This window comes from Microtus ochrogaster, unplaced genomic scaffold (genome assembly GCF_000317375.1).
Source record: "Microtus ochrogaster isolate Prairie Vole_2 unplaced genomic scaffold, MicOch1.0 UNK4, whole genome shotgun sequence".
Lineage (NCBI taxonomy): Eukaryota > Metazoa > Chordata > Mammalia > Rodentia > Cricetidae > Microtus > Microtus ochrogaster.
In genome coordinates this window covers 7,916,414-7,944,259 of record NW_004949102.1, presented here as the reverse complement: position 1 = coordinate 7,944,259, position 27,846 = coordinate 7,916,414, and the positions used below count along the sequence as shown (strand labels likewise).

At 45.2% G+C, this 27,846-nt stretch overlaps 1 protein-coding gene across 4 annotated transcripts in view; it reads right to left on the bottom strand.

Annotated features, from left to right (window-relative positions):
* The window catches only part of LOC106144314, a 168,156-nt gene that overhangs the window by 86,547 nt on the left and 53,763 nt on the right, over nt 1–27,846 (bottom strand). For all 4 annotated transcript variants that reach the window (XR_003378558.1, XR_001229379.2, XR_003378559.1 and 1 more), the window contains exon 3: nt 15,856–15,963. Coding sequence is in view for 1 of the 4 variants with exons in the window: in XM_026788557.1 (XP_026644358.1) it covers nt 15,856–15,902 (47 nt within the window). In the remaining 3 variants the exon portion in view is untranslated. The remainder of the gene's footprint in view (nt 1–15,855; nt 15,964–27,846) is intronic.

The following is a 27,846-nucleotide window of genomic DNA, read 5'->3' as shown; positions in this document are numbered from 1 at the left end:
CCTCACCCCCACCTTTACTACTATAAAAACCCAATCCAATTCTAACTGTGCTCTTGGGGCTCTCCGATTATTCCAATACGCTGGACATGCTGAGAGACCCAGTTGGAAAACTTGTATAAAATAAAGGCTCTTTGCTTTTACATACCGGACTCGATCCTTGTTGGTTTTGGGGATTTAGCAGATCCTGGCATAACAATTTCCCTTCCTGAAAAACGACCTTCTCCTTGGAAAATTCTGTTGAAATTTGGCAGGCTATTTCTGATCTTGAAAAAAAATCACGAGAGAAGAGACAAGGGGAATCATACACAACTGATCACTGAGAAGAGAGAAAGGCTCAAAACAGGTCACAGACATTCTGAGCACACACTCCTCTCTAGATAGGGAAGGGAGTGCCACTGAACCTTCTAGCTCCGATTTCTCCTCCAGAAAGTGAGAGGTAACCATGGACACTCTGATGAAAGCAATTCAAGAGCAGATGTAGTTTAAACAAAGCTATGCGGGGAAGAGAAGGGCTGGGGAGTTAAAGAACAAGAGGTTGTATCCAGAGTGAGAACACTCCAATTCTGGAGTCAGCTTTCCACCGAGGAAGAACTGGCTGCAAGCTTGGGGAGGAAAACAGCGTGGTCCTAGGCAAGGGACTGCAAGTGATACCAAGGCCCCAGGTTGTGGTTTACCTGGGCCAAAGTGGTAATTTTTCAATGTTCTCAGCACAAGGCCGGGACGGTGGAACACTCAATTAATGATGGCTGCCCTGTGAGCAGGCAAGCTCCTTCCCTATGCTTGCCCCAGAGTTCCTATCATCATCTCTATTTGAACATATACAATCCTACTCGCTAGATCCAAGCAACACCTTCAAAACTAAAGACAAGAAGTCATTATCTAGCCCGGAAGCCCACAGCAAGAACAGGAGTACTTACTAGACTTACAGGCGGAAGGACTTACAGGCAGCCATCCACAGATAAAGATTTCATTCTAAAACAATCCTATTTTCTGGCCCCATCAGTTGACAATGACTTGGCCATTGAAGAAGATATTTTTCCAACAAGGTCCCATTTTCTTGGCTCTCCTAAGCCATTAATTACGACCATGTTTTCCCAAATGTGGAAATTCCCCTTGCTCAGATACAACCAATTGCTGGCCAACCCTCCTTTCCTGAGAAACCTCCACAGCACAAAAATATTTTTGTTTTCCCCAACTGCCTACAGGGAAAATTTCCTCACTCTTTTTTTCCCCCTCTTCCTTTAAAGCCTTCTGGCAATTTCCAGGAATACAAAGTAAGGCATCACTACTTGCATAGATTACTGGAGAGCCGCTAAGACATCCTGCATCTCACACAAGAAGGGATAGAAGCTTCGGATTTCACATTAAGAAAACCACGTCTATGAGTTTCTCTTAATCAAGGGAGGCAATCTGACTAAAATCAAAATGCCTCCCACTCCTCCCCAAGAATATGTTTCTAGGACCATGATAAATACTGGTGGCAAGGTTGTAGGGTGTCCCCTCTAGATAAAGTAGCATCACACAAAATGTGATTAAAACATAGGCAAGCCTTTTATGAACACAGGCACTAAAGCAGATCTACGATATAGACAGATCAGTCTCAAACAGTAAAAATCTTAGAAAGGAGGCAGGATATATCTCGTGTGATAAAGTGTCACCTTTTAAAGCACTATGATCCACAGAACTCAAGTTTTAGGAGGCTGGTGGGTGTGATGGCAGGTGAGTCCAGAGAGCTTGGCGGGACGGCGTGTGACTTCACAGAGTTTGCGTGATGGCGTGTGAGTCCACGGAGCTGGGCGTGATGGCGTGTGAGTCCACGGAGCTGGGCGTAATGGCGTGTGACTCCATGGAGCTGGGCGTGATGGCGTGTGACTCCATGGAGCTAGGTGTGATGGCGTGTGACCACGGAGCTAGGTGTGATGGCGTGTGACGCCATGAGTTCACTGGCTAGCCAGTTTACTGTACTTGGTGAGTTTCAGTCTAGTAAGACACCCTATCTCAAAAAAACAAAACCCAAAACCCCAATTTTTAAAAGGGATAAATAATTAAGGAAACAAATAACTCGGGGGGTGGGGAGCAGAGCCTGAAGACTAAGACCTGAGGAGGTTCTCGGCTCCTGCATGCATGTGCAGCCTGCACGTGTTCCTTGAGCGCAAACAAACACACAGAATGTTAGATGAGTCATCCAGGTTGCCTTATTCCTGTTCCGAGCTTGTGGAGCAAGGCTGACGACAGCAGAGGAACCCTGGAGATATTTTGTTCTTTTCAGAACATTCAAGAAGCATTTCTGTGCCAGAAACTAAATTTAGTTGGTAGAGAAGGGGTGATAGAGCGATGAATCACACTGGGTCTGTGCCCCCCGCCCCCAGTCTTCACAACCTAGTCAAAAAGGCAAGATGTACATCCCAGTTTTCGGGTTGAGGGAGCTGCCAATCCTCCCTTCCCTTGGAGAACTCTGGCAACAGCTGGAGACATTTTTGATTATCAGAACTGGAGGGGGACATGCCATTGGCACCTAGAGGATACAGCTAGCCATCCGATAATGCAAACACAGACTTCCAATGACAGAGAATTATCCAGCCCCAAAGTCAATAGTGCCAAGACCAAGAAGCCTTATCCTAGCTGTATTAGCTAGAATAGAGGACTTATTGATGGCCTGCTCAGTGAATTGACTGATTGGTGGTGGGCTACATGGTAAATGACTTTCACCCTAAGACCCCAGTCACTCTGCATTTACTGTCACCCACAATATCTGCCAAGGTTCTTTTGAACACACGCACATTTAGATGGGTGCCAAAGAAAGCGTCAGTTCAGGAGACACCGGGCAACCTGAGTGGCAATTTAGGGTGAAATGTCAAAAAGATGACATTTGGGATAGACGGGCTTAAGGGTAGCACATTTCACCCAGCATGCTTTAGGTTCAGTACCCAGCATGGGAGGGGTTGGGTTCCGAGGAACAAAGTTTTTCTAGATGATGTCAGGGCACTGAATGTTCAGTGAAAGTGAACCGAGCATAGCAGCTATGCTTAGCAACACTTGTTTATCTGAAAGAAGTCGATTCTTACAAAAACAATCCCGGTGCCGGCGTCTTGGAAATTCCTCATTGTAGGCTGGGATTACATACAATACCATGAAGAGGGTTTGAGATTGGCATTCAGAATGTTCCAGACTTCAAATTAGTCTGTTCTTTAAAGCATCGGAGTAGTGATTTTGAACAAAGTTTGAAATTTCAACTATTAAAAAACTGAGATTATCACCTGACGAATTTAGGAGAAAGAGGGAGTGGGATTTTAAAGCAGACCCTGAACATTTTATATATGATGCGGCTCCTGCTCCTTCTATGCAGTAACAGGCAAAACAGAGCTTCAGTTGTGAGCATGTACCACGTACTTTTGTTATATCTGCATAGTTTCACAGAATCTGACAGAAGACTACCTAAAGGAGCACAGACACATCCCTTTGTTTCTTCCTCCCGTCCTTCCCTCTCTCCCTCCTTTCCTTTTCAAATTTCTTTTTCTAGTTTTGTACATTTATTTGTTTGTTTGTTTGTTTTACATGTATGGGTGTTTTTCATGCCTTGTCTCCCTCAGAGGCCAGAAGAAGGGGTCAGATGCCTTGGGAAAAGAGAGAAATACAGGTTGCTTTGAGCCACCGATTCCTCCTGAGAATCGAGCTAGGTCCTGTGGAAAGGCAGACAGTGTTCTTAACTGCTTAGTCATCTCCCTGGCCTCGCCTTTTTAAATAAAATTAAATCATTTTGAAGTTTTAGAGAGAGAGAGTCCCATACTGTAGCTCAGTTTTGTCCAGAACTATGTAGCCCAGGCTGGCACGAAACATGCCGCAACCTTCCTGCCTCAACCTCCCAAGTGCTGGATTGCTGGCTTGTGTATGACATACTATAGTCTGGCAGAGAGGGATTTGTTTTGGCTCATAGATTTGGAGGGTTTCAGCCTATTGTGGAGGGAACGTATAGTGGAGGAGTTGGGATTGTGGGAACAGGAAAGAGATATTTCAGTTCTGTAGGCTAGGCAGCAAAGACTATGCTAAAACCAGGGGGCCAGGCTACAACTTTCAAAGGCCCACCCCTAGAGACCCACTTCCAGGAGCTAGGATAGGCTGCACTTCCCAGGGTTCTACCACTTCCCTTAATGGTGCCACCAGCTGAGAGACAAACATTCAAAACAGGAGCCTGGGGAAGGGGGGAGTGAGGAGTGTTTCAGATACAAACTACAGCACAAGTCGCTATTAGAGAAGAGTTATGTATCTCTTTTAGTTTGGGATTAATTAAAAATGAAACTATATTATCAAAGCTAAACACATCAGTAAAAAGACATAATCTACTTTACTAAAACTATTAATATCTCTTTTTTCAGGAAAAATGGTGAGGTAGTCTAATATTCTAATGCCAGTGAAATAAACAGCTATTGTTACCGAGAAATCTGTAATTTTGATGAAGCAATTACCTTCGCTGTGCTCTGTGGGTTACCCAGGAGACAGTGGCTTTCTTCTTTGGCCTATCTGACCTGTATGTAAGTTGGTGAGTAAGTCAGGAAATGGCCTGTAATTGTGTATTAGTACTTATCAAATACAAACGGGAAGGGAGAACTACCGCGCAGATCTCAAAGACAAATACCTAGAATAATCTGTCATTTGGATTAGCATTGCTGTTCTCTGAATGTAGCACACAGTACAGAGACCACAGGGTGCTTGGTGTTCGCAACACGAAGGAGCAGAGCTTTGGAATTTTCCAGTCAAATTTTTTGCCTGATGCGAATTTAGTAAAGCATGCTTAGGAGCAAAGACGGACTGTTCTCTTTGCTCCTCATAGAGGAATAAATAAAGAAAATCATTTCAGTTCTACATAACAAAGGCGATCTCATGGAGGATAGGGGCCCTAAGTAAATAAATGGGATTTTAAAATGATACACATTTTTAATACCAAAAATTCAAAGTTTAAAGGAATAAGATTTGGACCGAGGCAGCTTGCCAAGGGAGCTTGCCTATCATCAATGAGGTCCTGGGTTCAGAGCAACCCTTGCAAAGAACTGTCTTGGGAAAACATCTCATATTTCAGAAAAGGTGCTGGAACTGGGGGCCCAGGAGGTGTTTCAGCTGGTAAAATCATGATTGGAGTTCAGTTTCCCAGCACCCACATACAGTTGGGTGTGGCAGTCAGTGCCTGTAATTCCAGCATTGGGGAGATGGAGACAGGAGGCCCCCTGAGGATTCAGGCCAGCCTGTGTAACTGGATCGAGTTCCAGGTTCAGTGAGAGAGTATGTTCCAAAAGTTAAAGCAGAGAGGAACTGAAGAAGACACCCAAGGAAAGCCTCTGACTTACCCTATACATTCACCCACACACGTGCACACACACAATACAAACCTTCACACACACAAAAGTGTTGTAATTTGTTAAAGTGTGCCATGATTGTTGCCTCCTTTTGGATTTTCTTCTATTTCCTACTCTAGGGATAGTGTCTGGGGTGTTTAATAACTCATACAGTGAGGCACTGACCAGTCAAAAGGAATGCCCAAGTAACCAGAGTGGCTCAGCTAATATGCACAATTTAGACAGCAGCTTGCATTATTTAATATCGTCCCGAGTTTATTTCTAAACTGAAGACATTAAAAAATATACATCCTTTACTGCAATATGGTTCAGAACAGAGGGGCTGAACTGAGGATTAGAATATGTGTATACAGAAGAAAATTCAAATATTCTCAAGGCTTATCCAAGTCAGTGTTATAATTGCTTATCAATTGAGAATTCTAATTAATTGCCTTCCTATCATAGCTTTCAGGTGGGCTTTTTAAAAATTAAAATTAAGAGTTTGGGTTTCCTTATTGAACTTATAAAGCCAAACATTACAGCTAAACTACCCTAGCACTTAGAAGGTTTGAACGTGAATCTCATATTCAAGGCCAACCTGACTACTTAGTGAATTTTAGGCTAGCTCTGGCTATTTAGCAAGACCCTGTGTCAACAAACAAACAAACAAATTAGTAAATAAATGGGCTGATAAAGTGGTTTAGCGAGTAAAAGTGCTTGCTGCACAAGCCTGAAGACCTCAGTTCAGTCCCTCAAACCAACAAGGTAGAAGGAGGACACTGGCTCCCAAAGACTGAACTCTAACCTGCTGTGGGATAATGCTCTTGTACACCATGAAGATTTGTCACTCATATTGGTTTAATAAAATGCTGATTGACCAGTAGCCAGGCAGGAAGTATAGGTGGGGTGACCAGAATAGGAGGATTCTGGGAAGAGGAAAGGCAGAGAGTCAGTCACCAGCCAGACTCAGATAAAGCAAGATTGGAATGGCTTACTGATATAAAAGGTACCAAGACAACATGGGCAAACATAGACAAAAATTGTGGGTTACTTTACACAATTTAACAAGAATTATGGGTTACTTTAAGTTGTAAGAGCTAGTTAATAATAAGCCTGAGCTAATAGGCCAAATAGTTTATAACTAGAATAAGCCTCTAAGTGTTTCCTTGGGACTGAACAGCTGCAGAACTGGGTGGGACAGAAACTTCCGTCCACACTGATCTCTATTCTAGCACTGTCACATTGTGTCCTGCACACACACACACACACACACACACACACACACCACATTCTCACATGTACACCCACACAATAAAAAACCAAATCAATAAGCTTTTATTTCTACATCTGAATTTCTACAATGTTCTCCTAGCATTCACAAAAAAAAGTTATCTTTAGGTGATGGAATACAACATAGTTTCACATTCTCTCTGTGAAATTCAGCATATGAATGTCTTTACAAGTCATTAAATAACAATCATCTAAAAATCCTCTCAATTCTACTTATTTAGCCAACATCTCAGTTCAAGCTTCTTGCCTCTCCTAACTCATCGCCCAAATTTGCTTCTCAAAAACTCATCGCCACTTCCACTGCCGTGAGTCATCTGACAGGAATCTCGCGTGTATCCACAGGGAAAGGACGGGCTAGCTGGCTGCTTTCTCCTGGCACTTGACCTCTGCGGAGCTTCTCCTCTGCTAGCCACATTCCTGGTGTTGTCATCACTAGTCGGTTCAAAACACTGCTGCACTTTCCACAGCCTTCTAAAAGGAGGTGCACAATACAGAGTATTTAGAAACTTGGGGACTCAGGGCTCAGCTTAAGTAGTACTTGCAAACCTTGGACTGTCATTCAAGGCAGGGTCTCTGAGTGAAATAAGCTCATAATTTCTTGTGTTGCAAGGTGTGTTAGCGGGTAAAAGGATGAACCAAGAAGACATCCGGATGATGCTCAGACACTCAGGCTTCTGGCAACATCTCACTGTTTTGCCCACATGGTGTGGTAAGTAGGCAACTTGAACCAATCAAATCTAAGTACCCTTTAGCCATATGACTCAGCTTCCCTGCTCTCCCCAGGGACCCTAAGGGGTATACTTCCTTGAGACTATGTAGTAGCAGGATCCTCTTCCTCTTCCTCCTCCTCCTCCTTTTCTTATTGTATTTATAATGCCATGTGTGCTCTAGTGGTCCACCTAAATAAAGTGAGGGTAAGAAATAGGATGAGTTTTTGCCATGGGAAAAGTCTCAGAGTCAGGCCGCATGACTTCCAGGTATGGCTCTGAAGGGCACATGCCCATGAAAAAGGACTTGAGTGGATGGACCTCTCGTTTTCATCTTTGGATTCTGCGACTTGAGTGGACCTCTTGTCTTCATCTTCAGATTCTGTGCTCTGAACTCTGCTCGTCCTTCTTACGATCCATCATCCTGGAAGGGTGACAGTCTCTACTGGCCGCCATCCTCACTTGGTGTGGAATCAGAGGCCTCTCTCTGTGAGAGCACCTGCTCAGAGAGCTAAACAGAGGGGGAGAGGTGGGCGGACAAGCACTTGTGCCGATGTGGAGCTGTCCAGCAGGGAAGGAGCTGCAATAGTGAGGTCCCAGAGAATCACACTCAGGGTGGCAGCTGGCAGCGGGGATTCCGGGAGAGCATTCCTAACCGGAAGAATGCGTGGATGCCTGCAGGTAGACAACCGTTTTTTCTTTTACCTTAGGTTGCAGCTACTCACATAATCCTTGGTCTTAAAATAGGAAAGGGACAGTTCAGAAATGAAAAAGTTGTAAGTTTGAAATCGCGTCCCATTCTGAGAAGCATGACGCAAGCTCAGGCCATGCCCTCCTGAGATAGGTATTATCCCCTTGCCCGGGGTGTCCACATTGCAAGTGGCACGTGAGCCACTTAGCAGCCATCTTGGCTAGCATGTTAACTGCCATGAGGTCAAAGGGATTCCTCGAAGTAACCTTAGTTGACTTACTAATGGCTTGAAGGCACAATGGTGCAGACAACAAAGAAATCATAAAGAATTTCCTTTAAGTGAAAAGGTGAACTCTGTTAGCTTGCTAAGGAAAGGAAGTAGATGCAGAGGTTTTGGAGACATACAGGAAAAACAAATCTATCTGTAAAAGGGTAGAAAACAAACAGGAAGCCTATGTGTGCTAACTTTACTGTCAATTCCAAACTGCCAAAGTTATGGTTATCACAATTCAGTAAGTGCTTGGTTATGATGGAAAAGGAGTTAAATACGGGCCTTGGTTCTATGGTTTCAGGCATCTCCTAACTATCCGAGCATATCCCGTGTATGAGAGGGACTACTGTACCCAATCTACGTATGTGTTCACCCACCCACCCACCCTGAGGGGAGGTGAAGAGAGAGAGGAGCAGAAGTGTGCAGGGGAAGGAAAAAGGGAGACCTGAGGAGGAACGGAGGCAAAGGCAGGGTTACCATAGACACAAACAGTCTCTCAGCTTGTTACGTTGATCCACTTCCTATCTGTATGTGTGGGTGTGCACAAGTGCACGCTCACACGCACACATACTACACACACATACATGCCCAATAAACATGCCCTGTGAGTGTGTTGAAGCTTCGGTATTTATGCTCTACAATCAAAAAAAATAGACATTTTAAGTACTTTTTTTCGGGGGGGGGGGAAGTAGCTAGTCAAAAGTTTTCTTCCAACAGTGAGTGTATAACTTAAAATTTAAATACCAAGTACACGTGTCCTATAAAAGCCTCTTAGTTTTGTCTCCTTTCTAAGTGGCAGGTGCATCCCTTCAGTGTATGCTCACTTGCCTGATAAAATACAATAATCTATTGCCCAATTATTTTTTTTATCAAGCAACTTGATACCTAGACATATTTGTCTCTCCTTTTCCAAAGGAAAAACCAACATGACCACAAATACCCTAGAGCTGGGAAAAGGGCCAGAATTGGGAGCATTTCTTGTCCAGATTTCATATCCCAGGCAATTAAATATCATCCCAATTTTCTAGGGACATTCAATTGATGATACAAAAGCAAGGTATTCCTTTGTCATTTTAAAATACTTAAAAACTATAAGCTAATAAATAATATTTTTATTTCAAAACTGAAAATCCATTAGAGAAAATGTGGGAAAAACAAAAATATGTATACCTCAAAATAAAAACTTTGAAGTCTTATTTCAAGATCACTGTTTTCTGAATAAAAAAAAAGAGCAAAATAAAAATAATGTTTGGTCCAAACTAAAAATCATTGCCTACAACAACCTACTCTTTGAGTTCAGGGAGCCAGGGTCTGGGTACGCAGCCATGCTACTGTGCTACCTCCCCAGCCTGTTGATATATCTGAACCAGCTCCTTTAGCATCCTCTCTTCTTGGAGACCAGTGGACAGGAAGTTATTGATGGAGTGCTAGATCCAGCAGGAAGGTTGTGGGCAACTCTTTATCTTTCTCTTCATAACCAGATACCCAAGAAACCCTAAAAAGGAACATGGTATCCCAGGACAGCCTTCTTTCTGTGAACCAACACTGAGGGTTCCCCACTTCGGACAGCTGTCGTCAACCACATGCTTCTCCGAGCAAAGAGCCCCACAGAGGAAGAAGGTAGCTCTAGCCTTGAAAAAGTCTTTTATCCTTCGTGATTTTGATGCCTTTAAATTTGTCACCTGAATGCGATATTAACATAATCGTCTGCGTTTTCTGCTAATGAATGCACCTGCTTCTAAGACTTTATTTTAGCAGTTTTAATGAGCTCTTCAAAAGAGTTTGCCTGGACTCGCTGCACGGCTAGAGAGAAAGCAGCTGTAAGCAACTAACACTGCATTCAGAATTCGAGGGAAGGCTCTGTGAAGTTGTTAAACTTGAGAAGCAGTATCTACCCATCTGTCTGCAAGGAGATGGAGCTGAGCTGTAGCTACAGCAACTGGGAAAAGCGCTAGCGAAAGCGGGCCTGGCCAGAGAAGCCTCTTTGCCGCTTGGCCAAAAGGAACGGGCCTCAGGCAAGCCTCTGAATCTCCATTTTCTCATCTGTATAATATGGTGTCTACTTGTTCGTGATGGTTTCATGCCTCATGTGATAAACACTCGATAACGTCGCATTTCCTTATACCCACAGTGTTCATTCTGAAGGAAATGCGGTTTAATGAAGGGCCACCTATGGCTGGGATTCATGTATGTGAACGATCCATCCCTGGGAACCATGGAGACAGAAAGGAAACGGGTGGTGGCCAGGTTCCGGAAGGAGGGAGCGAGCACCAGGCCGAAGCCGCTTAATGGATACGAGGCTTCCCTTTGGGGGTGATAAAAATGTCTGGGAACTGGATACAAGGGGAGGTTGTGCAATGTCACAAAGATGCTAAAGGCCTCTGTGCTGCTGCCTTTAAACTGGTGAACGTTGTGATGTGGGTCTCACCTAAGCAGGAAACAAAAGCACTCCCCTCAATACAGAAGGGGACGACAAAAGGATCAAGCACACGTCTTAAGACTGCAGGTTCTGAGCCGGGCGATGGTGGCGCACGCCTTTAATCCCAGCACTCGGGAGGCAGAGGCAGGCGGATCTCTGTGAGTTCGAGACCAGCCTGGTCTACAGAGCTAGTTCCAGGACAGGCTCCAAAGCCACAGAGAAACCCTGTCTCGAAAAACCAAAAAAAAAACAAACTGCAGGTCCTAAGAGGGCTCTAAGGTGAATAGTGACTCATCAAGCCTCCTGTGAAGGAAACCAATCTGGTCTCCTCTACCGAAGCCATCAGGATGCCCTTTCAATGCTGAGTCACACCTTGCTTCAGGGTGAAAGCATCCCAAGGAAGAGTCATCAACCAATTCCCGGATGTTCAAATCCCCACGCCATCCAGAAAGACTCGGAGGATTTCACAACACTCAGTGGGAGCTAGCATAGTAGGACAGACACGTGATGCTTCGTGTCACCAGATCCAGCTCGCGGTTGCTACCCTCTGACTTCAGTCACATCTGCATGCTGTCGTCTGGGACCTCCACCTTCCCTTCCACACGGTTCTCTGTGGAACTTTCATTGCAAAAGTCTGAAGTCAGAACCAATAAACTGCCCCAACCCCAACTCCATGGGAGGTGAAAGCTAGGACAAGCGCTGCCTTAAAAAAAAAATGTACAGAGCAGACCTGGAGATCACAAGGCAGGAGCACCCTAGATTAATGGTCCCCCCCTCACAGGCGAGATAGCTGCTAAGAAAATCTCCAATTCCCTTTGAACTTTTATTTCAGTAATAGTGAACAAGAGCGGCAGCAAGGCCTCTCTGGAAGCCTCTCCTAACAGGACGCTGGGTAAGAGTCTTCCCTAGGAGTTGGGGACTGGCTCATCAGCCATTCACCCACACTCCTCAATGCTGCAGCAACATGCACGAAATAGGCCCAGCTTAGGAATCATCACCAGCTGAACATGGGTTTCTCTGGAAAGGTCCTGATTTCTAGAATTCTCCAAGCCAAGGCTTCTGGCAACTCCGCGCACCCCTACATTCTAATAGAGCCCCTCGATCCAGACTGAGGTGAAACATCTCTCCAGAGGACTTTGCAGTTCTGTTCTGAGACCTCCGCTGTGTAACCTGAGCTCACCTCCAGCCACCCTCTGGCACTGTTCAGCCACCAGGGCACCGGCTGCATGCTGACGAAGGTCTCGCTATACAGCACACTGTGGGCCTCAGAAGGGCAGCGTCAGCATCACTTGGAGAGCATCCTCAGTTGGCAGTGCAGGCCAGGTCCCACCCTCAACCTACTGCATCAGAGCCTACAGCTCAGATCGAGGTTCAGGATCTATCTGCTGGAGGTTGCTTCGGCTGGCAAGGTGACTCACCGTGTCGGGTTCCCAAGTTGTATGGTGCACTTTGCACTTCAAGGTTCTAACATAGATCTCCCTGCAGTGCTCCTGGGCAGGCTAGCTCTGTTCTGGATGAGTTCCCACCCAGTATGCCTCTTGGTGATCTCTGTGCTCCTGTGTGCTGAGTGGTCACACATTTATACAGCACAGCCTCCTGTTAAGCGAGCTACGCCCACCCCCTGGGTCATCGTGCCCTCCTGTTCCCGCAGCTCTAGTGGTACCATGTTCATAAATTGTCGTTTAAAGAAGGAAATCACCAGAAGGGGAAAAAATAATGTCTATAAACCTGCATAGTTTAGAGCTAAAGAATATGTTAAAATTTTCCATTGTGGAAATTTCCCAGCTACTGGGCTCTTTAGATTTTTTTTTTTTTTTTCAGAGCCGCAAGCAAAGAATGGAAATTTCCAAAGGCAGCATCAAGAGCTGCTGTTCTGCTGATTGTCTCGCTCAGCCAGGGTCATCTGCTTCTCTAAGACATCAAGGAATGCCAAGGTAGGTCTGAGAGAACACACAGGCTTCCTCCAAAGGCAGGAAGGAGAGCTGGGAGGAGGGGAGGGGCGGCAGAGGTGACAGCCCCTGCTCCCTCCCCCTGAACAGGAAGTTTATCCTACTTGAGGTCTTTCCAGGGGCAGCTGGCTGGCAGGATTTTTTTTTTTAAACATTCCTAAGGTGGAGATACACAAACATGAAAGAAATAAGTATTTGTTGGGGTCTAATCTTGAAAGCACTACCTGGTAGGTTTATCATTCCATCTTTATGTGACTTGCCCAAATAAACGGTTTTGTTTGTTTGTGACTGTGTCTCAACTAGGCAGGCTGGCCTTGAACTCCTGACCCTCCTTCCTCCACCTCCCAAGTGCTGGGATTACAGGCACGTGTGCCAGTGTGTCCAGAGTTAAATTCTGAGTTTAGAGTCTTCAGCTGTACCTCCCAAGACAACCGATCTTCCTGTCCGCCCCCCCTCAAACCAAATCATCCACAAATATCCCAGCAGGTTCTGTCCCCACCTTGGCACTAACATCAACAGCTCTGTTCCTTTCCACTGTAGCTACGTAAAAATACGTTCCAACTCACAGCTGGTCCTGCTGCCTGAGTCAACAGGCATCGAATAGTTCTCTGAGATCTGGCATGTTCCTTCCACCCACGGATGCTGCTCCTACAGAAGGCTGATGGCAACAACTCCATGGAAGTTGGTGTCAAGGCATCGGGATCCTGCAGATGCCCAAGGACCCCGAGCGGCTTGGGAACAGAAAGAATATTTTCAGACCGAAGCCATGTGGTTTCTGTCTGAATTGTTTGGAAGTTTTGTTTTCGTTTTTCACTTTTCAGAACATTCTTAAGAAACAGACGCTACCTGTGAGTTCTGTCTTCTGACATGCCCTGGTCCCAGGGAAAGGACGCCTTTGGGAGGTTTTCGACATCCTTATTGTTACTTATATTACACATTACTTATTGAGACAAATTTGCTAACAGTTAAAATTTTCTGGCAATAAGCTTTAAAAGAAACCACACGACAGCTCCTGCCTATAATCCTAACACCTGGGAGGCTGCAGTGGGGGATTCCACGAGTTTGAGGCTAACCAGGGCTACATGGTGATCCGAGGAGGAAAGGGGGTTAGGAAGGTAGCTCAGCTGGTAAGATGCCTGCTGTGTGAGCATCAGGACCTGGGATTGGATGCCCAGTACCCTGTTAAAGTCAGGCATGATGGCATGTATCCCTAACCCCAGTGGTGGGGCGGCAGACACAGGAGGCTTCCTGGAGCTCACTTGCCTGTCCATCTAGCCAAACCGGTGAGTTCCAGATTCAGAGACACCTTGTCTCAAAAAGTAACGGGAGGGGGGAGTAATTGCGGAAGACATTCAATGTCTACCTCTGAGCTCCTCACACATGTCCATGTGCCCTACAAACACATACATAGACCATGGAGGGGGAGGGGAAGAGGAAGGGGAAGAGAGAGAGACCTAAATGGAGTTGGGAAAGCCATCAAATGGTTAATGATGGCTGTCACTTCAGTCCCATCTATATGTAGCAGCAACAGTGCCAATTCCAACAGCACCTGTAACAGTAGTGGAGCATAGAATGACGGCAAGAACATCCAGTGTAGGTCTGCTTAGACATTAGCCCCCACAGCTGTTCAGTGTCCATCACCGGGTGCGTCTGTGATAATGATTTGCTTTATACCTTTAACGGGTTAAAATCATGCCTGGTTCCCCCGGTGAAATTCATCAGGTGGTACTTGAATGGGGGTCTGGGTCTCATGCGACAAGCCTCATTTTACCCCTCCTCTGTATCTGTCATGTACTAGAGGATAATGGTCTCCTCAGTAGAAGACACCCATGATTCATAGCTGTGGGTGGGGCTGAGCAGACATGTATGATGAATACATCTTTCCACTTGAGACCACAGAGATGACATTTAAAAAAAAAATCCGTGCTTGGAATGCATGCTGCTTTGGATTATGATTGCTTGTGATTTCAAACACGGCCCTGGTTCTGTCCCTCCGGTCCTCCTGCTGTTTGCAGTGTCACTAAGCACCGGCTCTAATCAAGAACTGGAGCCCATTTCCAGACCCTTCCAGTCCACGCTGGCCTCTTGCCCCCCCCCCCACCCCCCTGTCTCTCTGGCTACCAGAAAGGAACAGAAGTAACTGTGCTGAATCCAAGCTGAGCCTCAAGTGTGTACTTCCACTTTCTCTCTTGAACCTGCCACTGCTGGCTGAGCGTGTCGGCCAACCCGTGGGAGGATGAGTGATTGCATACAGCAGGGATGAAATGTCCTAACCGGTGGTATCCTAGGTCACCCAGCCCCAGGTAGTACACTGTGTCTGGCCCCGAGACCAGGTTTTGCTGACCTTTTATCTAAAGAAATGCATTACCCACAAAGGCGTTAGTACCCACTCTGGGATGCCAGTAGCTTCACGGCAGCTCATCTCCATCACTCCGGGGAGTGGGGAAGGGAGAAAACTAGCTTACTCATAACAGGAGATAAGAAGGGGCTGGGGATAGGGCTCAGTGGATAGAATGTTTGCCTAGCAAGCCCAAATTTGGAACGTCATCACCAAATAAAACTGGGCATGGCTAGCACATGCCTGGAATCTCAGCACTTGGGATGTAGAGGCAGGAAGACGAGAAGTCAAGGTTATCTTTGGTTACATAGGAAATTTGAGACCAGCTTGGGCTACATGAAACCCTACTTTAATTTTAAAAAAAAAGGAAAGGAAAGAAAGAAAAAAGGGGAATTGACACAGTACCGAGATTGCACTGGGCAAGAACCACACGGAACAATAAAAAAATTAAAAGCTGCTTCAACCCCAATGGTTGTTTGGTTAATGCTACAGGCCAGAATGATCAAGCAATGTTTCATTTCCCAGCCTCTAATACTCATTTAACAAACGCACACTGCATGTCTCAGTGAGGATGGGGCGCCACTTGTTCCTTGCCTGCTTGGAGTTCCCCGAGTGTATTGTGCTGTTTCACGCCTCCCTAACTCTGCACACAATGTTCCTTCTGCCTGGAACACTCTTCTCTCACTGGCGAACGCCTACTCACGGAGCAGAGCCGAGCTCAAGGATACTGCCTCTTGGAAGACTTCCCCAGGAGCACCTCCACCTCCTCGCCCTCAACCTCCGGCCACACGCGCGGTCTCAGCATCCACTCTGCCAGCCTAACAATTAAAGCAGAAAATGCCTCTGTGGCACTGGGCACTCACTGTGTGCCGACGCTGTTCCACGGCATCATTTGATTGAAATTTTCCATATCCTCACGTCTTTCCCCAAGGCTGGAGTATGTTCCGCGCTTCGTGCTGGGTTCTTCCCACCTGTTGGGCAAACAAGGTATGCAGTAATGTGTCACACAAACCGTGCACCCGCTGAGGGCACCTATGGCATTGTCTCACATGTGCTGTCTCCAGAGCAGACTCTCAGGGGGGCAGCGGATGAGCGACTGAAAAGAACAAACACTTAAACAGCCCAGAACACATCTCGGCTCTCCACCGGGACAATCACGTCCAGGAACTTTTTAGAGGATGCTGTTACGATTATCATGGTGCCACATATCAGGGATGGAAGGTATCAAGAATTCTCTGATAACTTTCCAAGGCTGCACAGCTAGTGTGTAAGAGAACCACTCCCAGAGGCTATGCTCACAACCACAGGAGGGAAGGGAAGCTGGGCTGACGCAGCATGAATCCATTTCTGTCCCCAAAGGGTGAAACTTTGTGGATATGAATGGTGTGGTGGGCATGACCGGATGCTCGGGCTTGATCGCCCATAGGCTTGCACTCACGTGGGCACTTGGTGCTCAGTGTGAAGAGGTGGAGGTAACTGATGGTACCTCCAAAGGGTTTCCTCTTGTCATGTGTGCTCAGCATGGTGCCTAACAGCCCACATATGCTGTTTAAGGCCTCCCTGACAGCAGGCCGAGTCTTGCGGCATAACCCCTATGCTGGTCCAAGGCCACTTTACAAATGAGCATCTGGAAGACAAGTACTTGGGATTGTCTATGAGGCTGCTGAACCTGGCTAGGCACTGGCACTTTCTGTAAAACCCCAATGGCCAGCTGCTCACGGAAGCTTTGGTAGTCCCCAGGGGGCCTCCCAGGCAGAGTGCCTCTCAGTGACACAGATAAAGGCAGGGACACACAGTGACCAGACCATGCTGTCTCAGTACAGACCAGCTCTGCTGAAAAGACAAAGAACAGATACTTGGAATTTTGCTTCTGAGACAAATACGACCTTGGAAAATGTTAGGTCTGAGCACTGGGACATTAGAAAACGGAAATGACCAGTTTCTGCAGCCCCTTCATGTCCACAGTCACTTTAAATTCAGACAAGTCCATTTTCTGCTTCTTGGCCGTGTCCAACCTGTGTTCTATAGGCCGTGTGAAACCAAGATAGCCATGGATGTGGCCTACAGTATTTGTGGATGACACCATCACATTGCAAGGTCAAGAGATTGGACGCCCCTGCAGATAGCCCTCGCCCTAAAACTGAGCCCTCTCTAACGGTTTAAAGGGCCAAACAGTGGCCAGAATGACCTCCCACAGGTTCTGAGTCCTTAGCACAAACACAACAGAGGGAATAAGAACTCCAGGACCCCAAATATCCACCTGCCCTATGAGCCTGGACAAGACTGTGCTCACTGGCTTTCCTCCTGGTGAGGAGCTTCTCCCAAAGACACTGATGGCCTGGCTGGAAAATACTAGAAAATCCATTTTATTTGTATTCATTTTCAGGGCACAGGGTAGAACTGATAGCACCTTGCTTTCCAATTAAAATAATAACCCAACTGTTGTGCTTACCACCTCCAGATTAACAACTAAAAGTCTTTTGTTTGGTTCACTGGCAAACTTTTACTTTCCCAACTGACCATACACTCCCTGAGAGTCAGGATCGTAATCTTACTCCTTTGGACTCCTTCATGCAGACAATATGTCACAGTCCTTGGTGGAGGTCAGAGGGACAGAGGACAGAGTGTTTGGAGACACCCACCAGCCCGCCCGTGCGCACACCCAACTCCGGCTCGGTGGAGGTCTTGAGGAGCACTTAAGTCTGAGATGCAATTTCCTCATCTTTAGAACCCTCTCTGGCCTTCTGCCTGTTGGGAAGATCAAGTAAGATAATGCATGAGAAAGTATTGTGTAATCCAAGAACTGCCAATGACTGAAATGTTAGGAACCCTTGGAGAGGCACTTAGTGAATATCTGATTGATTTTTAACGATAAGGTATTGTCTCTCCTCTTCTCTATAATCAGTCCCTTTAAGGATTTTATTTCTTAGAATTTAATTTTATTTGAGTAGCAAAGCCACTTCCCATTTTCCTGATAGTGCGTACTTGCCCCCATAGTCACCTTAAAACCTGATTGTAATCTAAGCAAACCAACCCCAAAGAAGTCACAAAGCACGCTACTGTCATGTCAATCACCCGGGATTCATGGGAAGAAACACATTCAGACCCCACTTCAATTTCAGGACTTTTCTTGTGCTGTTTTCAGACCATGACAAGTGTGTTGTAGCACACTCAATGGACACAGTTCTAAGCGTGTATCATCACTAAGTTGGGGCCAGCGGGTAAGATGAGAAATGGCACGCCTCGTGTGAGAAATTTCACAGCGGTGATACTAGAATATGGTCTCTTAGAACAAACCACTTATTTGTAGTCTTCGTTCTGAATTTGTTCTTAGCAAAGACCGCACTCCTGCTTATCAGAGAATCCTAGATGATACATTAGAAGTCTTTCAAACACGGACCTTGCTTAAGGTGCTTTTAGAAAACATTCAGTATAGTTTCTGGCTTTCTTCTCTCTTAGCTAATAAAAGAACCAAGAAACAAAAACAAGAGACACAAGGAAATAAATAAGTTGTATATTCCAGGGATGAGTTTACATCTGATTTCCCATCTAGTTCTCTGGGACCAAATGCCAGGAAAGTAAAAATACCTAGATTTTATAAAATGGACAAAAAACCAAATAACTAAAGAACCACTGGCTCAGCTTAAGTACTAGCATCTCTCACTGAATAGTTCAATGTCCATTTTAAAACGCTACTTATGAAACTGCATGAGCCTATGTCTCTTCCAAGTTCAACCAAAGTGTGAGCCATTGGATTTGTGTGCGGGTTTGAAATGTGTCATTAATGTTATTAGACTTGGGCCAGTTTTGAATAATACTATTGATTTATGAAGCCCCTTTTAGGGGGCTGCCTTCCAGAGGAGTTAATCACTCTAAAGCGCTTGTCTGTTGTGTGGTATTTTGTGTTCTGACAAATAAAGCTTGTTTGAAGTCAAAGGGTAGAGCTAGCCACTAGTTAACCATAGAGGTCTGGAGGTCTGTAGAGAGAGGAGACAGGAAGTGATAAGGCGGGGCCTAGACAGGATCTTGGCCTTTTTGGACAGAGGAACAGAAGAGATAGGAAGGGATTGTGGTTCTCTATGCTTCTCTGATCTTTTAAGTTTTTGCCTTAGTATCTGACTCCTGTGGGTTCTTTTCTTTTTTTGATAAAGATTAATTAGATTTACACTTCAGTTGTCTGTGTTAAATACACCAAAAATAAAAAGAATAGTAAACAAACTGACAGACAAAAACCCCAAACTCATCATCAAACATTTGACAACTGTAGATATAAAGCCAATCTTGAGAGCCTTAGTTTGTCTTTGAGATGGTCTTACTAGGTAGCTCTAGCTGGCCTGGAACTCCCATTGTAGACCAGCCTGGTCTTAAACCTGCATTGACCCACCTCTCCTAGGCCTCTAGAGTGCTGGGATTACAGGCAAACACCACCACATCTGGACTCTGTGTTTAGTACCCGAGAGGGAGGCTAGGACCTTGCACATGCTAAACACATTCTCAGCTCCTGAAGCTTTAGTTTTTAGTAGATATTAGTAGTAGCCATATGAGATATCGAAACACACCTTAATGTTCAAATCTGATAGCAAGCTTATCCATCTTTATTTTCCTCTAATTAATTCTATTTTCAGCAGACACTTTCTTTCTTACTCCCAAAGCTTTCCCACTTCTCCTGAGGCTGGTAGGAAGCCAAGTTCCCTTCACAGTCAGACCAGAGAGAAAATACTTAAAGGGAGACGTGGTAGCTTGAAATTTTTACTCATTTATTAACTATTCTCTTCTGAGACATGGCCTCTCTGCCTGAATTGTTGAGGAAGTCGGTGGTGTTGGGAAGGCAGTCATTCCCAGCCATGGAACTGGTTCTCAGACCCTCTTTTCTGGTGACACAGGGACTTTGGGGAGTGGCAGACACTATGGGGTTGGGGTAGGATTGTCCTACTGCAACTGTTATACTGACTGTTATACAGGGGCAGATATCATAACCTGTGAATTTCAGAGTGCACGGCTTCTCGTACATGCAGGTTATTTACTTATTTCATATATATTACTAAATGTTTTCTCAGAGTGCAGTTTGCTATATGGAATCATCATTCTAAGACTTACCAAAGTCTACATCCATTTACAGTCAAATCATACTTATACGCGATCTAAAATACCTTAAGAAAAACAAATGAGAAGAGAGAAGTTGGGTAAAAGCTGTATGGCTTTAATAAAAGTTGAATTTCTCCATTTATACTGTTCCTGTGGTTAAAAAAAAAAAAGCTAGAAGCTTTCCTATCTAACTGGTAACACTGAAGCATTTGGTTAATTTTAGGATCCTTGATTGCTATTGGGAACAAGCATACTGCTGAGGCATGAAGTGGAAGGTGTAATTGGGAACCAGACAAGAGACAAAAGGCTTCCTTCACAAGCATTACACTCAAAAAATATAGAAAGCAAAGAAAAGAGATCGGCGATTTCACTGAGTAACATAAAGCTACATTTCCCATGCAAGTAAGTTCCTGAAAGAGCCAAAACCGACAGTTACACAGACCTTCCATGGAAAGTTTTCAACCCCTTAGAGATCAAATGCAGAAGCAGCAAGATGACTCATCAGGTAAAGGTGTTTGCTGCCAAGCCTGATGCCCATCTCTGGGACTCAGATGGCAAAAGGAAAGAACTGACCTGATTCTCACAAATTGTCTTCTGATCGCCACTCAGCCATACACATTCGGGCAAGTCTATTATTAAATGCAACATTAAAAATACAACAAGAAGGACAAAAACAGTCAGGTGATGGTGGTGTACTCCTTTAATCCCAGCACTTAGGAGGGAGAGGTAGGTGGATCTATCTCTGTGAGTTTGAGGCTAGCCTGGTCTACATAGTGCGTTCCAGATCAGTCAGAGCTACACTGTGAGACCTCTCTCTCTCTCTCTTACACACACACACACACACACACACACACACACACACACACACACACACCAGAACAACAAACAAAAGCAAAAGTAATAAGGGTACTGTAATGTTTTGAATGTGAAAAATGCCCGACAAGGTCACATGTTTAACACCTGTGCCCTAGCTGGTCATGGTGTTTAGGGACGCTGTGAACTTTTTAGGCGGTGGAGCCTAGAGAGAGGATATAAGGTGTTGTGGGAGGTCCTTCCGCTCCTCCAGCCTATAGCCGCTGAGATACCAGCCCATTGGGGCGTGGTCTCTCTCCCTTTAAAAAAGCGGCCACTTCCTTCTCTCGCTCTCTTCAATAAACAACTAGGAATGGGCCTCGGAGGGACCCAGCCCATCTCCAGCTCCTTGTTGGTCCACCTCTCTGCCTCTCTTCTGCTGCCATTGTGACCAGCCTGCACCTACTCCTGCCACCAGAAACCTTTCTGTGCTTTCCTTACCGTGACAGACTGGAACGTGAAGCCACCCTAAAGCTCTCCTCAGTCAGAAAAGCCAACACAGACAGCAAGTCACGAGATGTCCCACCCACAGTCTCACTGTTCCTGACCCTCGGTTTGCGTTCAGTAGAGAAAGCCGAGCACAAGGATAAACACTACTTCTCATTCCTGCTCACGTAGATGCTTCGTTTCGGTTTGTTTTGAGACAAGGCAGCCCGAACTGGCCTTGCACTCATCAGTTCTTGCCTTAGCATCCAGAGTTCTGGGATTATAAGCATGGTTCCCTGTGGCCTTTGGAAATCTGGGATAAAAACTTAACTTCTTCCTCCATTAGGAAGACCTGGAAAGGAGTCTAAGAATTAAGGGCAGGTCTTCTTGGCTGGGTCAGACAGGGGTCATATCTAGCTCCCTCTAAGAGTGTAGGTGAGGTGAGGGATCCATAGCTGTCTGGGAATGACGTCAAAAGGAATGAGGAAATGAACTTCCTTAATTACCAAATATCTCCAGTGACCTTATGTGTCATGGCTGAAAAATTAAATTACAATTGTTCCTCGGCATATTGGTGGAGAATCTCTGAGTCAAGAGTGCATGGTTAGATTTGCTTATTTTCAAGAAAAAGAAAGAAGAAGAAAAGAGAATTCTCTGATGGGTAACATAGAAAAAATACCCGGGGAAATGATCATGTCAGTAAACATAAAGAAGGAAGAAGAGAAACAATGAGATCTAAAAACCAACGAACATATGAAGGAACAGGAGTAAAAATACATTGGAATGGGTTTCTCTTTCAAAAGACCTGCGGGACTGAGCTAAAAAAATTAAGATATGTACAAGGAAATTATCTCAAAAAAGTGACAAGAAGAGTTATAAAGTAAACGTCTGGGGGATCTATGCCAGGCCAATCCAAGGTGGAGGCGGTGGTACTGATGAAATTCAGGGCCACGCGCACTTAATAGGAACAAACGACGGAGGTTCAAGGCAGAGCCCCATGGATGCTCCGTCGAATACAGTTGTGTTGGTTTAATCTGAGGTGTCGGGGTGTTTGGAATAACACTTCCTCCACTCCTCTTCCCTGTTCTTCTTTGTGGTGCCGAGGACTGAACCGAGGGCCTTGTGGGTGGCCCGCAAACACTGCACCCTGAGTCACAACCCAGCCCTACAGTCTTCTGCTATAGGTTGAGGTTAGGGATGTAGTGGGCGGGCCTGCTGAGGCAGAACTGATCTGGGAACTTCTCCAACGAAGAGTCCTCTTTTTTTCTCTTCCTGTCTGGAATGCACGCGAGAGAGAGCGGGAGCCGCATGTGCCGTCTTACACCTGTGACTTGGAGAACGACTGCCGGATATTAAAGGTGGCGGAAGAGGAAGACAGGAAGCAGCACCGCAGACGATCAAGGGGCCACGAAGCCAGTCCTGGACTTCCCATGTTTGAGAAAAATGCATTTCTATTTATTAAGGCCCCAATCTTTGATTATTTTGTATAGGTATGGGAGTCTAATTCCGGTGGAATAGATACAAAGACGAAAAGGTACTAAAAATTGTAAGCTTTTTTACACTAAAAACAAGGCACAAAATTAAAAAGGGAAATCAAAGACAATAAGTACGTGATGACTCAGACAATCATAATGGTAGGCTGTGATGTACCCTTTCAGAACTCTCTAGAACACAGCATGAAAAACACGTAAGGATAGCCAGGACTACAGACTCCAAAACACTGTCTGCACAGAGACGTGAATATATGTTTCTGATTAGCAAAAAACCATATTTTATATACAAAAAGGGAATATACAACCTTTTATGGAATGTTTACAAAATCAGTCAATATACTTGGCCAGAAAAAAGGAATGGAGACTGTGGCCCAGCAGCAGAAGAAGGAGGAAAGTTGATCAATCTTCCCGTGCCTCATTTCTTAAGTTACTGAGGGCAATTACTAATATAATAGTCATTACCCTTATCTCTTATCATTTTGATTGCTCCAGCCTAGCATTGTCCAGCCTGATGCTGGCGTGGCAGGTCACTAGCTCTGGGCAGAAGAGCCAGGCCATCAGATGGCTGTCCCTGCTCCACACTGATGGGGCCAGCAGCAGGCAGGAAGGTCGGCATTTCTCGGACTGGCCCCAACTGAGCAGGGAACACAGGCCCTACCACAGAGTTCAAGAGCACCGAAAGAATGTTAAATGGATGGATTGTTGCTCACAGGAAAAGAAACAGGCACCATGCTTCCAGTCATTCTTCACTGCAGACAACAACTAGCTGTTTCTGCTGGCTGGCATGGCCGCTGGATGGGGACGCCACTGAAGAAACCCTGATGAGGACGGATGAATGTGGCCAGTGAAGTTTCTGACACAGCCCCAGCTATATTTTTGCTTATTGCTGGCAAGCGAACATGAGGGAAACAATCGACAAAACACGTCGTGAAGAAGGCCGGAAGGACAAGAAGTCTTTATAGCCCTTCGCAAAGAGAAACTTCTTATACCACTGGGGATCATCTAGGGCATGGGACAGGGCTTCACAGTCGAGCTGTTGGTTCAAAGGTGAAAAACTAACCAAATTCTTCCAAGAGAAGAACATACAACATTTCTACTACGAAATTTAAATGTTGAAGTATTTAAGACACTTAAAAATCGATCAATTGAGCTGAGTACACCGGTGTGTGCCTACAGTTCCAGTTGGTTGGGAGGCTAAGGCCAGAGGATCGCTTGAGTACAGGAGTTCAAGGTCAGACTGGGCCATACAGTGAGATCCTGCCTCAAAACTCACCACCGGGACCACCAATAATTATAGGGAAAGATGAGGTACCAGTGACATAAATAAATCCTCTATTTCATGATAATGGAAGTCTATTAAGAATCCTATATATTCACCCTATCTCTTAATCATTTGTTTCATATAATTAAATTACAAACATATATACATTATAATATGTATTTAGTTCCTCCGTCAAATTAAATATAATAAAAATATCAACTATATTAAAAAAAATCAGTTTTGCTGCTGAACTCAGAGGACAAGCAAAAATGAACGGAAGACAGTAAGTTCCCCAACTCATTTTAGGTCACCGACCAGACAGAAACTGGCTGGTGTCATCTGGGGATGAATGGGGTGTTTGTTCCATTGCTTCTGGGAACCTAGAGCTTGAGCGGCCCCCTCACGGGAGGCCTGTGCTTTGAATATAGTTATATCTTAAACATGTGGATATATAAGTAGGTGAGCTAAAGGTACAGGGGTTTTTGTTTGTTTCTTTGATTGTTTTGCGGTGAGTGTGGGTGTCCAAAATGACTCCTACCTAGCTGTTCTTAACTTTTTTTTTTGCATTATCTTAAGGCATCTTGTTTAATTTTTTTAAAAATGGGACTGCAAGCTCAGCTCCCTAATCAGCAAACACTAATTTCTGCACATACAAAGATCTCTTCCCAAGTAACACCTGTAATCCAGAAGTGGGTGGCTGAGGCAGGAGGAAGTTCAAAGCCAGTCAGGGCTACATAGCAAGATTCTGTCTCAGTAATAATAGTAATAATAATAATAATAATAATAATAATAATAATAGCAATTAAAAAGAAGGAAGAACAAAGGAGAGAGGTGGGGACAGAGGAAGAGGAAAGAAAGAAGGGTAAAGAAAGAAAAAAAATTTCCCCCCTAGTGTTTGATAAAGCTGGTGTCATTTAAGGAAAAGTTCACCTAACAAGAGAGTATCAGACTGAGGATAAAACTTTTTTCCAGTCTCTCTCTCTCTCTCTCTCTCTCTCTCTCTCTCTCTATCTCTATCTCTATCTCTATCTCTATCTCTTTCTTGGTTTTTCGAGACAGGGTTTCTCTGTAGCTTTGGAGCCTGTCCTGGAACTAGCTCTTGTAGACCAGGCTGACCTTGATCTCACAAAAATCCTCCTGCCTCTGCCTCCCGAGTGCTGGGATATACAATATGTACATCTCCATGTGGAAGCCCAAGGCTGGCACTGATGCTGGGACCCATGGCTGTCTTCTACTTATTCCCTGAGGCAGGGTCTCTCTGTTAAAGTCAGAGCTCACCGATATGTCTTGTCTAGCTCGCCAGCTTGTTCTGCGAATCCCCTTTCTCTGCCTTCCTGGGATCTGGGATTAGAGGTGGGTTACTACGCCCGCCCCGCACTTAGCACAGGTGCTGGGAATGTGACCTCCAGTCTTCATGCTTGCTTGTCATGTGTTTCACCTGCTGAGCCACCTCTCCTCGCTGTCTGTTTATCTGGGGGTACTGGAATCCACGCCAAGCCCTCTTGGCAGACAAAATTTCTAACTCTACCCAAATTTCATGAAAATTCTTAGAAAACCAACCAAGGATCATTATCTATGGTGAAGGATGTCTTCACAAGACAGGCCTGCATGTGTCAAATCAGGTAGGGCACTGAGTCACCTTCCATCCTTGCCTCCTCCCATCACACAGGGGCGACATAGCTCCTGTTGTCCTTGTTCTGTGATGAGAAGAGATGCCCTGAAGACCTTTTAACTAGTGGAAAAGAACAGAGAAGAAAGGAACACACAGTGTATGGGATCAGGACTCTCTTCCCGTGTGGTTACTTGGGAATTCTATTTTTTTTCTTGTCCCTATTTGTTTTCCTGTCACCAAGCATGGAAACTCTGTAGCTTTGGAGCCTGTCCTGGAACTAGCTCTTTTAGACCAGGCTGGCCTTGATCTCACAAAGATCCTCCTGCCTCTGCCTCCTGAGGGCTGGGAACTCATCTCTGTCCATTAAGAATTTCATCCAGGGCTGGAGAGATGGCTCAGTGGTTAAGAGCACTGACTGCTCTTCCAGAGGTCCTGAGTTCAATTCCCAGCAACCACATGGTGGCTCACAACCATCTGTAATGAGATCTGGTGTCCTCTTCTGGCCTATAGGCAGGATACTGTATAAGTAAATAAATAAATCTTAAAAAAAAAAAAGTTATTTGCCGGGCGATGGTGGCGCACGCCTTTAATCCCAGCACTCGGGAGGCAGAGGCAGGCGGATCTCTGTGAGTTCAAGACCAGCCTGGTCTACAGAGCTAGTTCCAGGACAGGCTCCAAAGCCACAGAGAAACCCTGTCTCGAAAAACCAAAAAAAAAAAAAAAAAAAAAAAGAATTTCATCCACCAGCTGAACATGGTGGTGCGTCTCTTTAACCCCAGCACTCAAGGGGCAGCGGCAGGCAGATTTCTGTGAATTCAATGCCAACTTGATCTACATAGAAAGTTCCAGGCCAATCAGGAATACATAGCGAGACCCTTATTCAGTTATTCAGACCTTTTTTTTTTTTTCATCTGCCTCTCTGCAAGAATAGAGACAGCTAGGGACGGTGTGGCAGGAAGTGTGGAAACCGAGGGTTCAAAGTTCTTAAGGCGGCCAAAGAAGGAAGGAAGTGACAACCAACAGGTAATTCCCACTCTTGGTCTTGACTTCACGTAGCATTTCCGGTTACAGGATCACACAGTCTGTGTTTTCTAGACCTCGCTCACCCTCAGAACTCTCTGCGGTACCCTTCTTTGTTCATTAGTCAAGAAGGAAGCTTCCTCACCCAGAATTCAGCCACCGAGACTGAGTCATGATAAATGAGTCAAGGGTCAACCAGATACAGTACTGTACTCTGCTCTGCCAGGTACTTCCCACCTCCAGGGAGCTACAGATTTTGGTTCCATTGTATGTGTCGTACAAATATCTCTGTGTATGTATATAAAATGTAATGTAGAAGGCTGGTTGTGGTGCAGCACTTGGGAGGCAGAAGCAGGTGGATCTCTGAGTTCAAGGCCAGCCTGGTCTACAAAGCGAGTTCCAGGCCAGCCAGAGCTGTTACACAGAGAAACCCTGTCTTGAAAAACCACCAAAAAAAAAAATGCAATATATATGCATATAGTGTTTGTAGCGTGTTATACTGATAATCACAAGTTTGATAAAGTGCTGATTTGTCAGTCCACCCAAGACAAGGACAAGTGACACATTATGGATTATCAATTTTGAAATCAAATCATCATCATTCAACTTTACAAACTTGGCTCACTCTTTCCTCATATACTGGGGATCAAATGCTCTATCTTACATTTCAACCGTTCATCAGGGATGTCAAATAACACATAAAGATTTACAGTGAGATTAATATTAAAGATGAAGTACAAGTGACTGTTCCGCACTGTATCTGACAGCATCTCTGTTTTTCAGTTTGCTGACAAGCCCAGTAATGGGTTTCACTCTGCAATTCTCTGTAGGGGACATGGGCCTTCCATATGGCACAAGGTGAGAACATTTGCTTCTTATTAGCTCATGTTCTGGGACTTCATCTTTCCTGCTAATAAATTAATACTTGTTGCAGCCAGATAATCAACCTCGACAAACCTTCCAGGGCCCAGCATCACTTCTGGTCAGAAACAAAAGACGCAGGCTCAGCCGGGGGGGGGGGGGGTGGCATACACCTTTAATGCCAGCACTTGGGAGGCAGAGACAGGTGGATCTTTGGGAGTTCAAGACCAGCCTTGTCAACTCA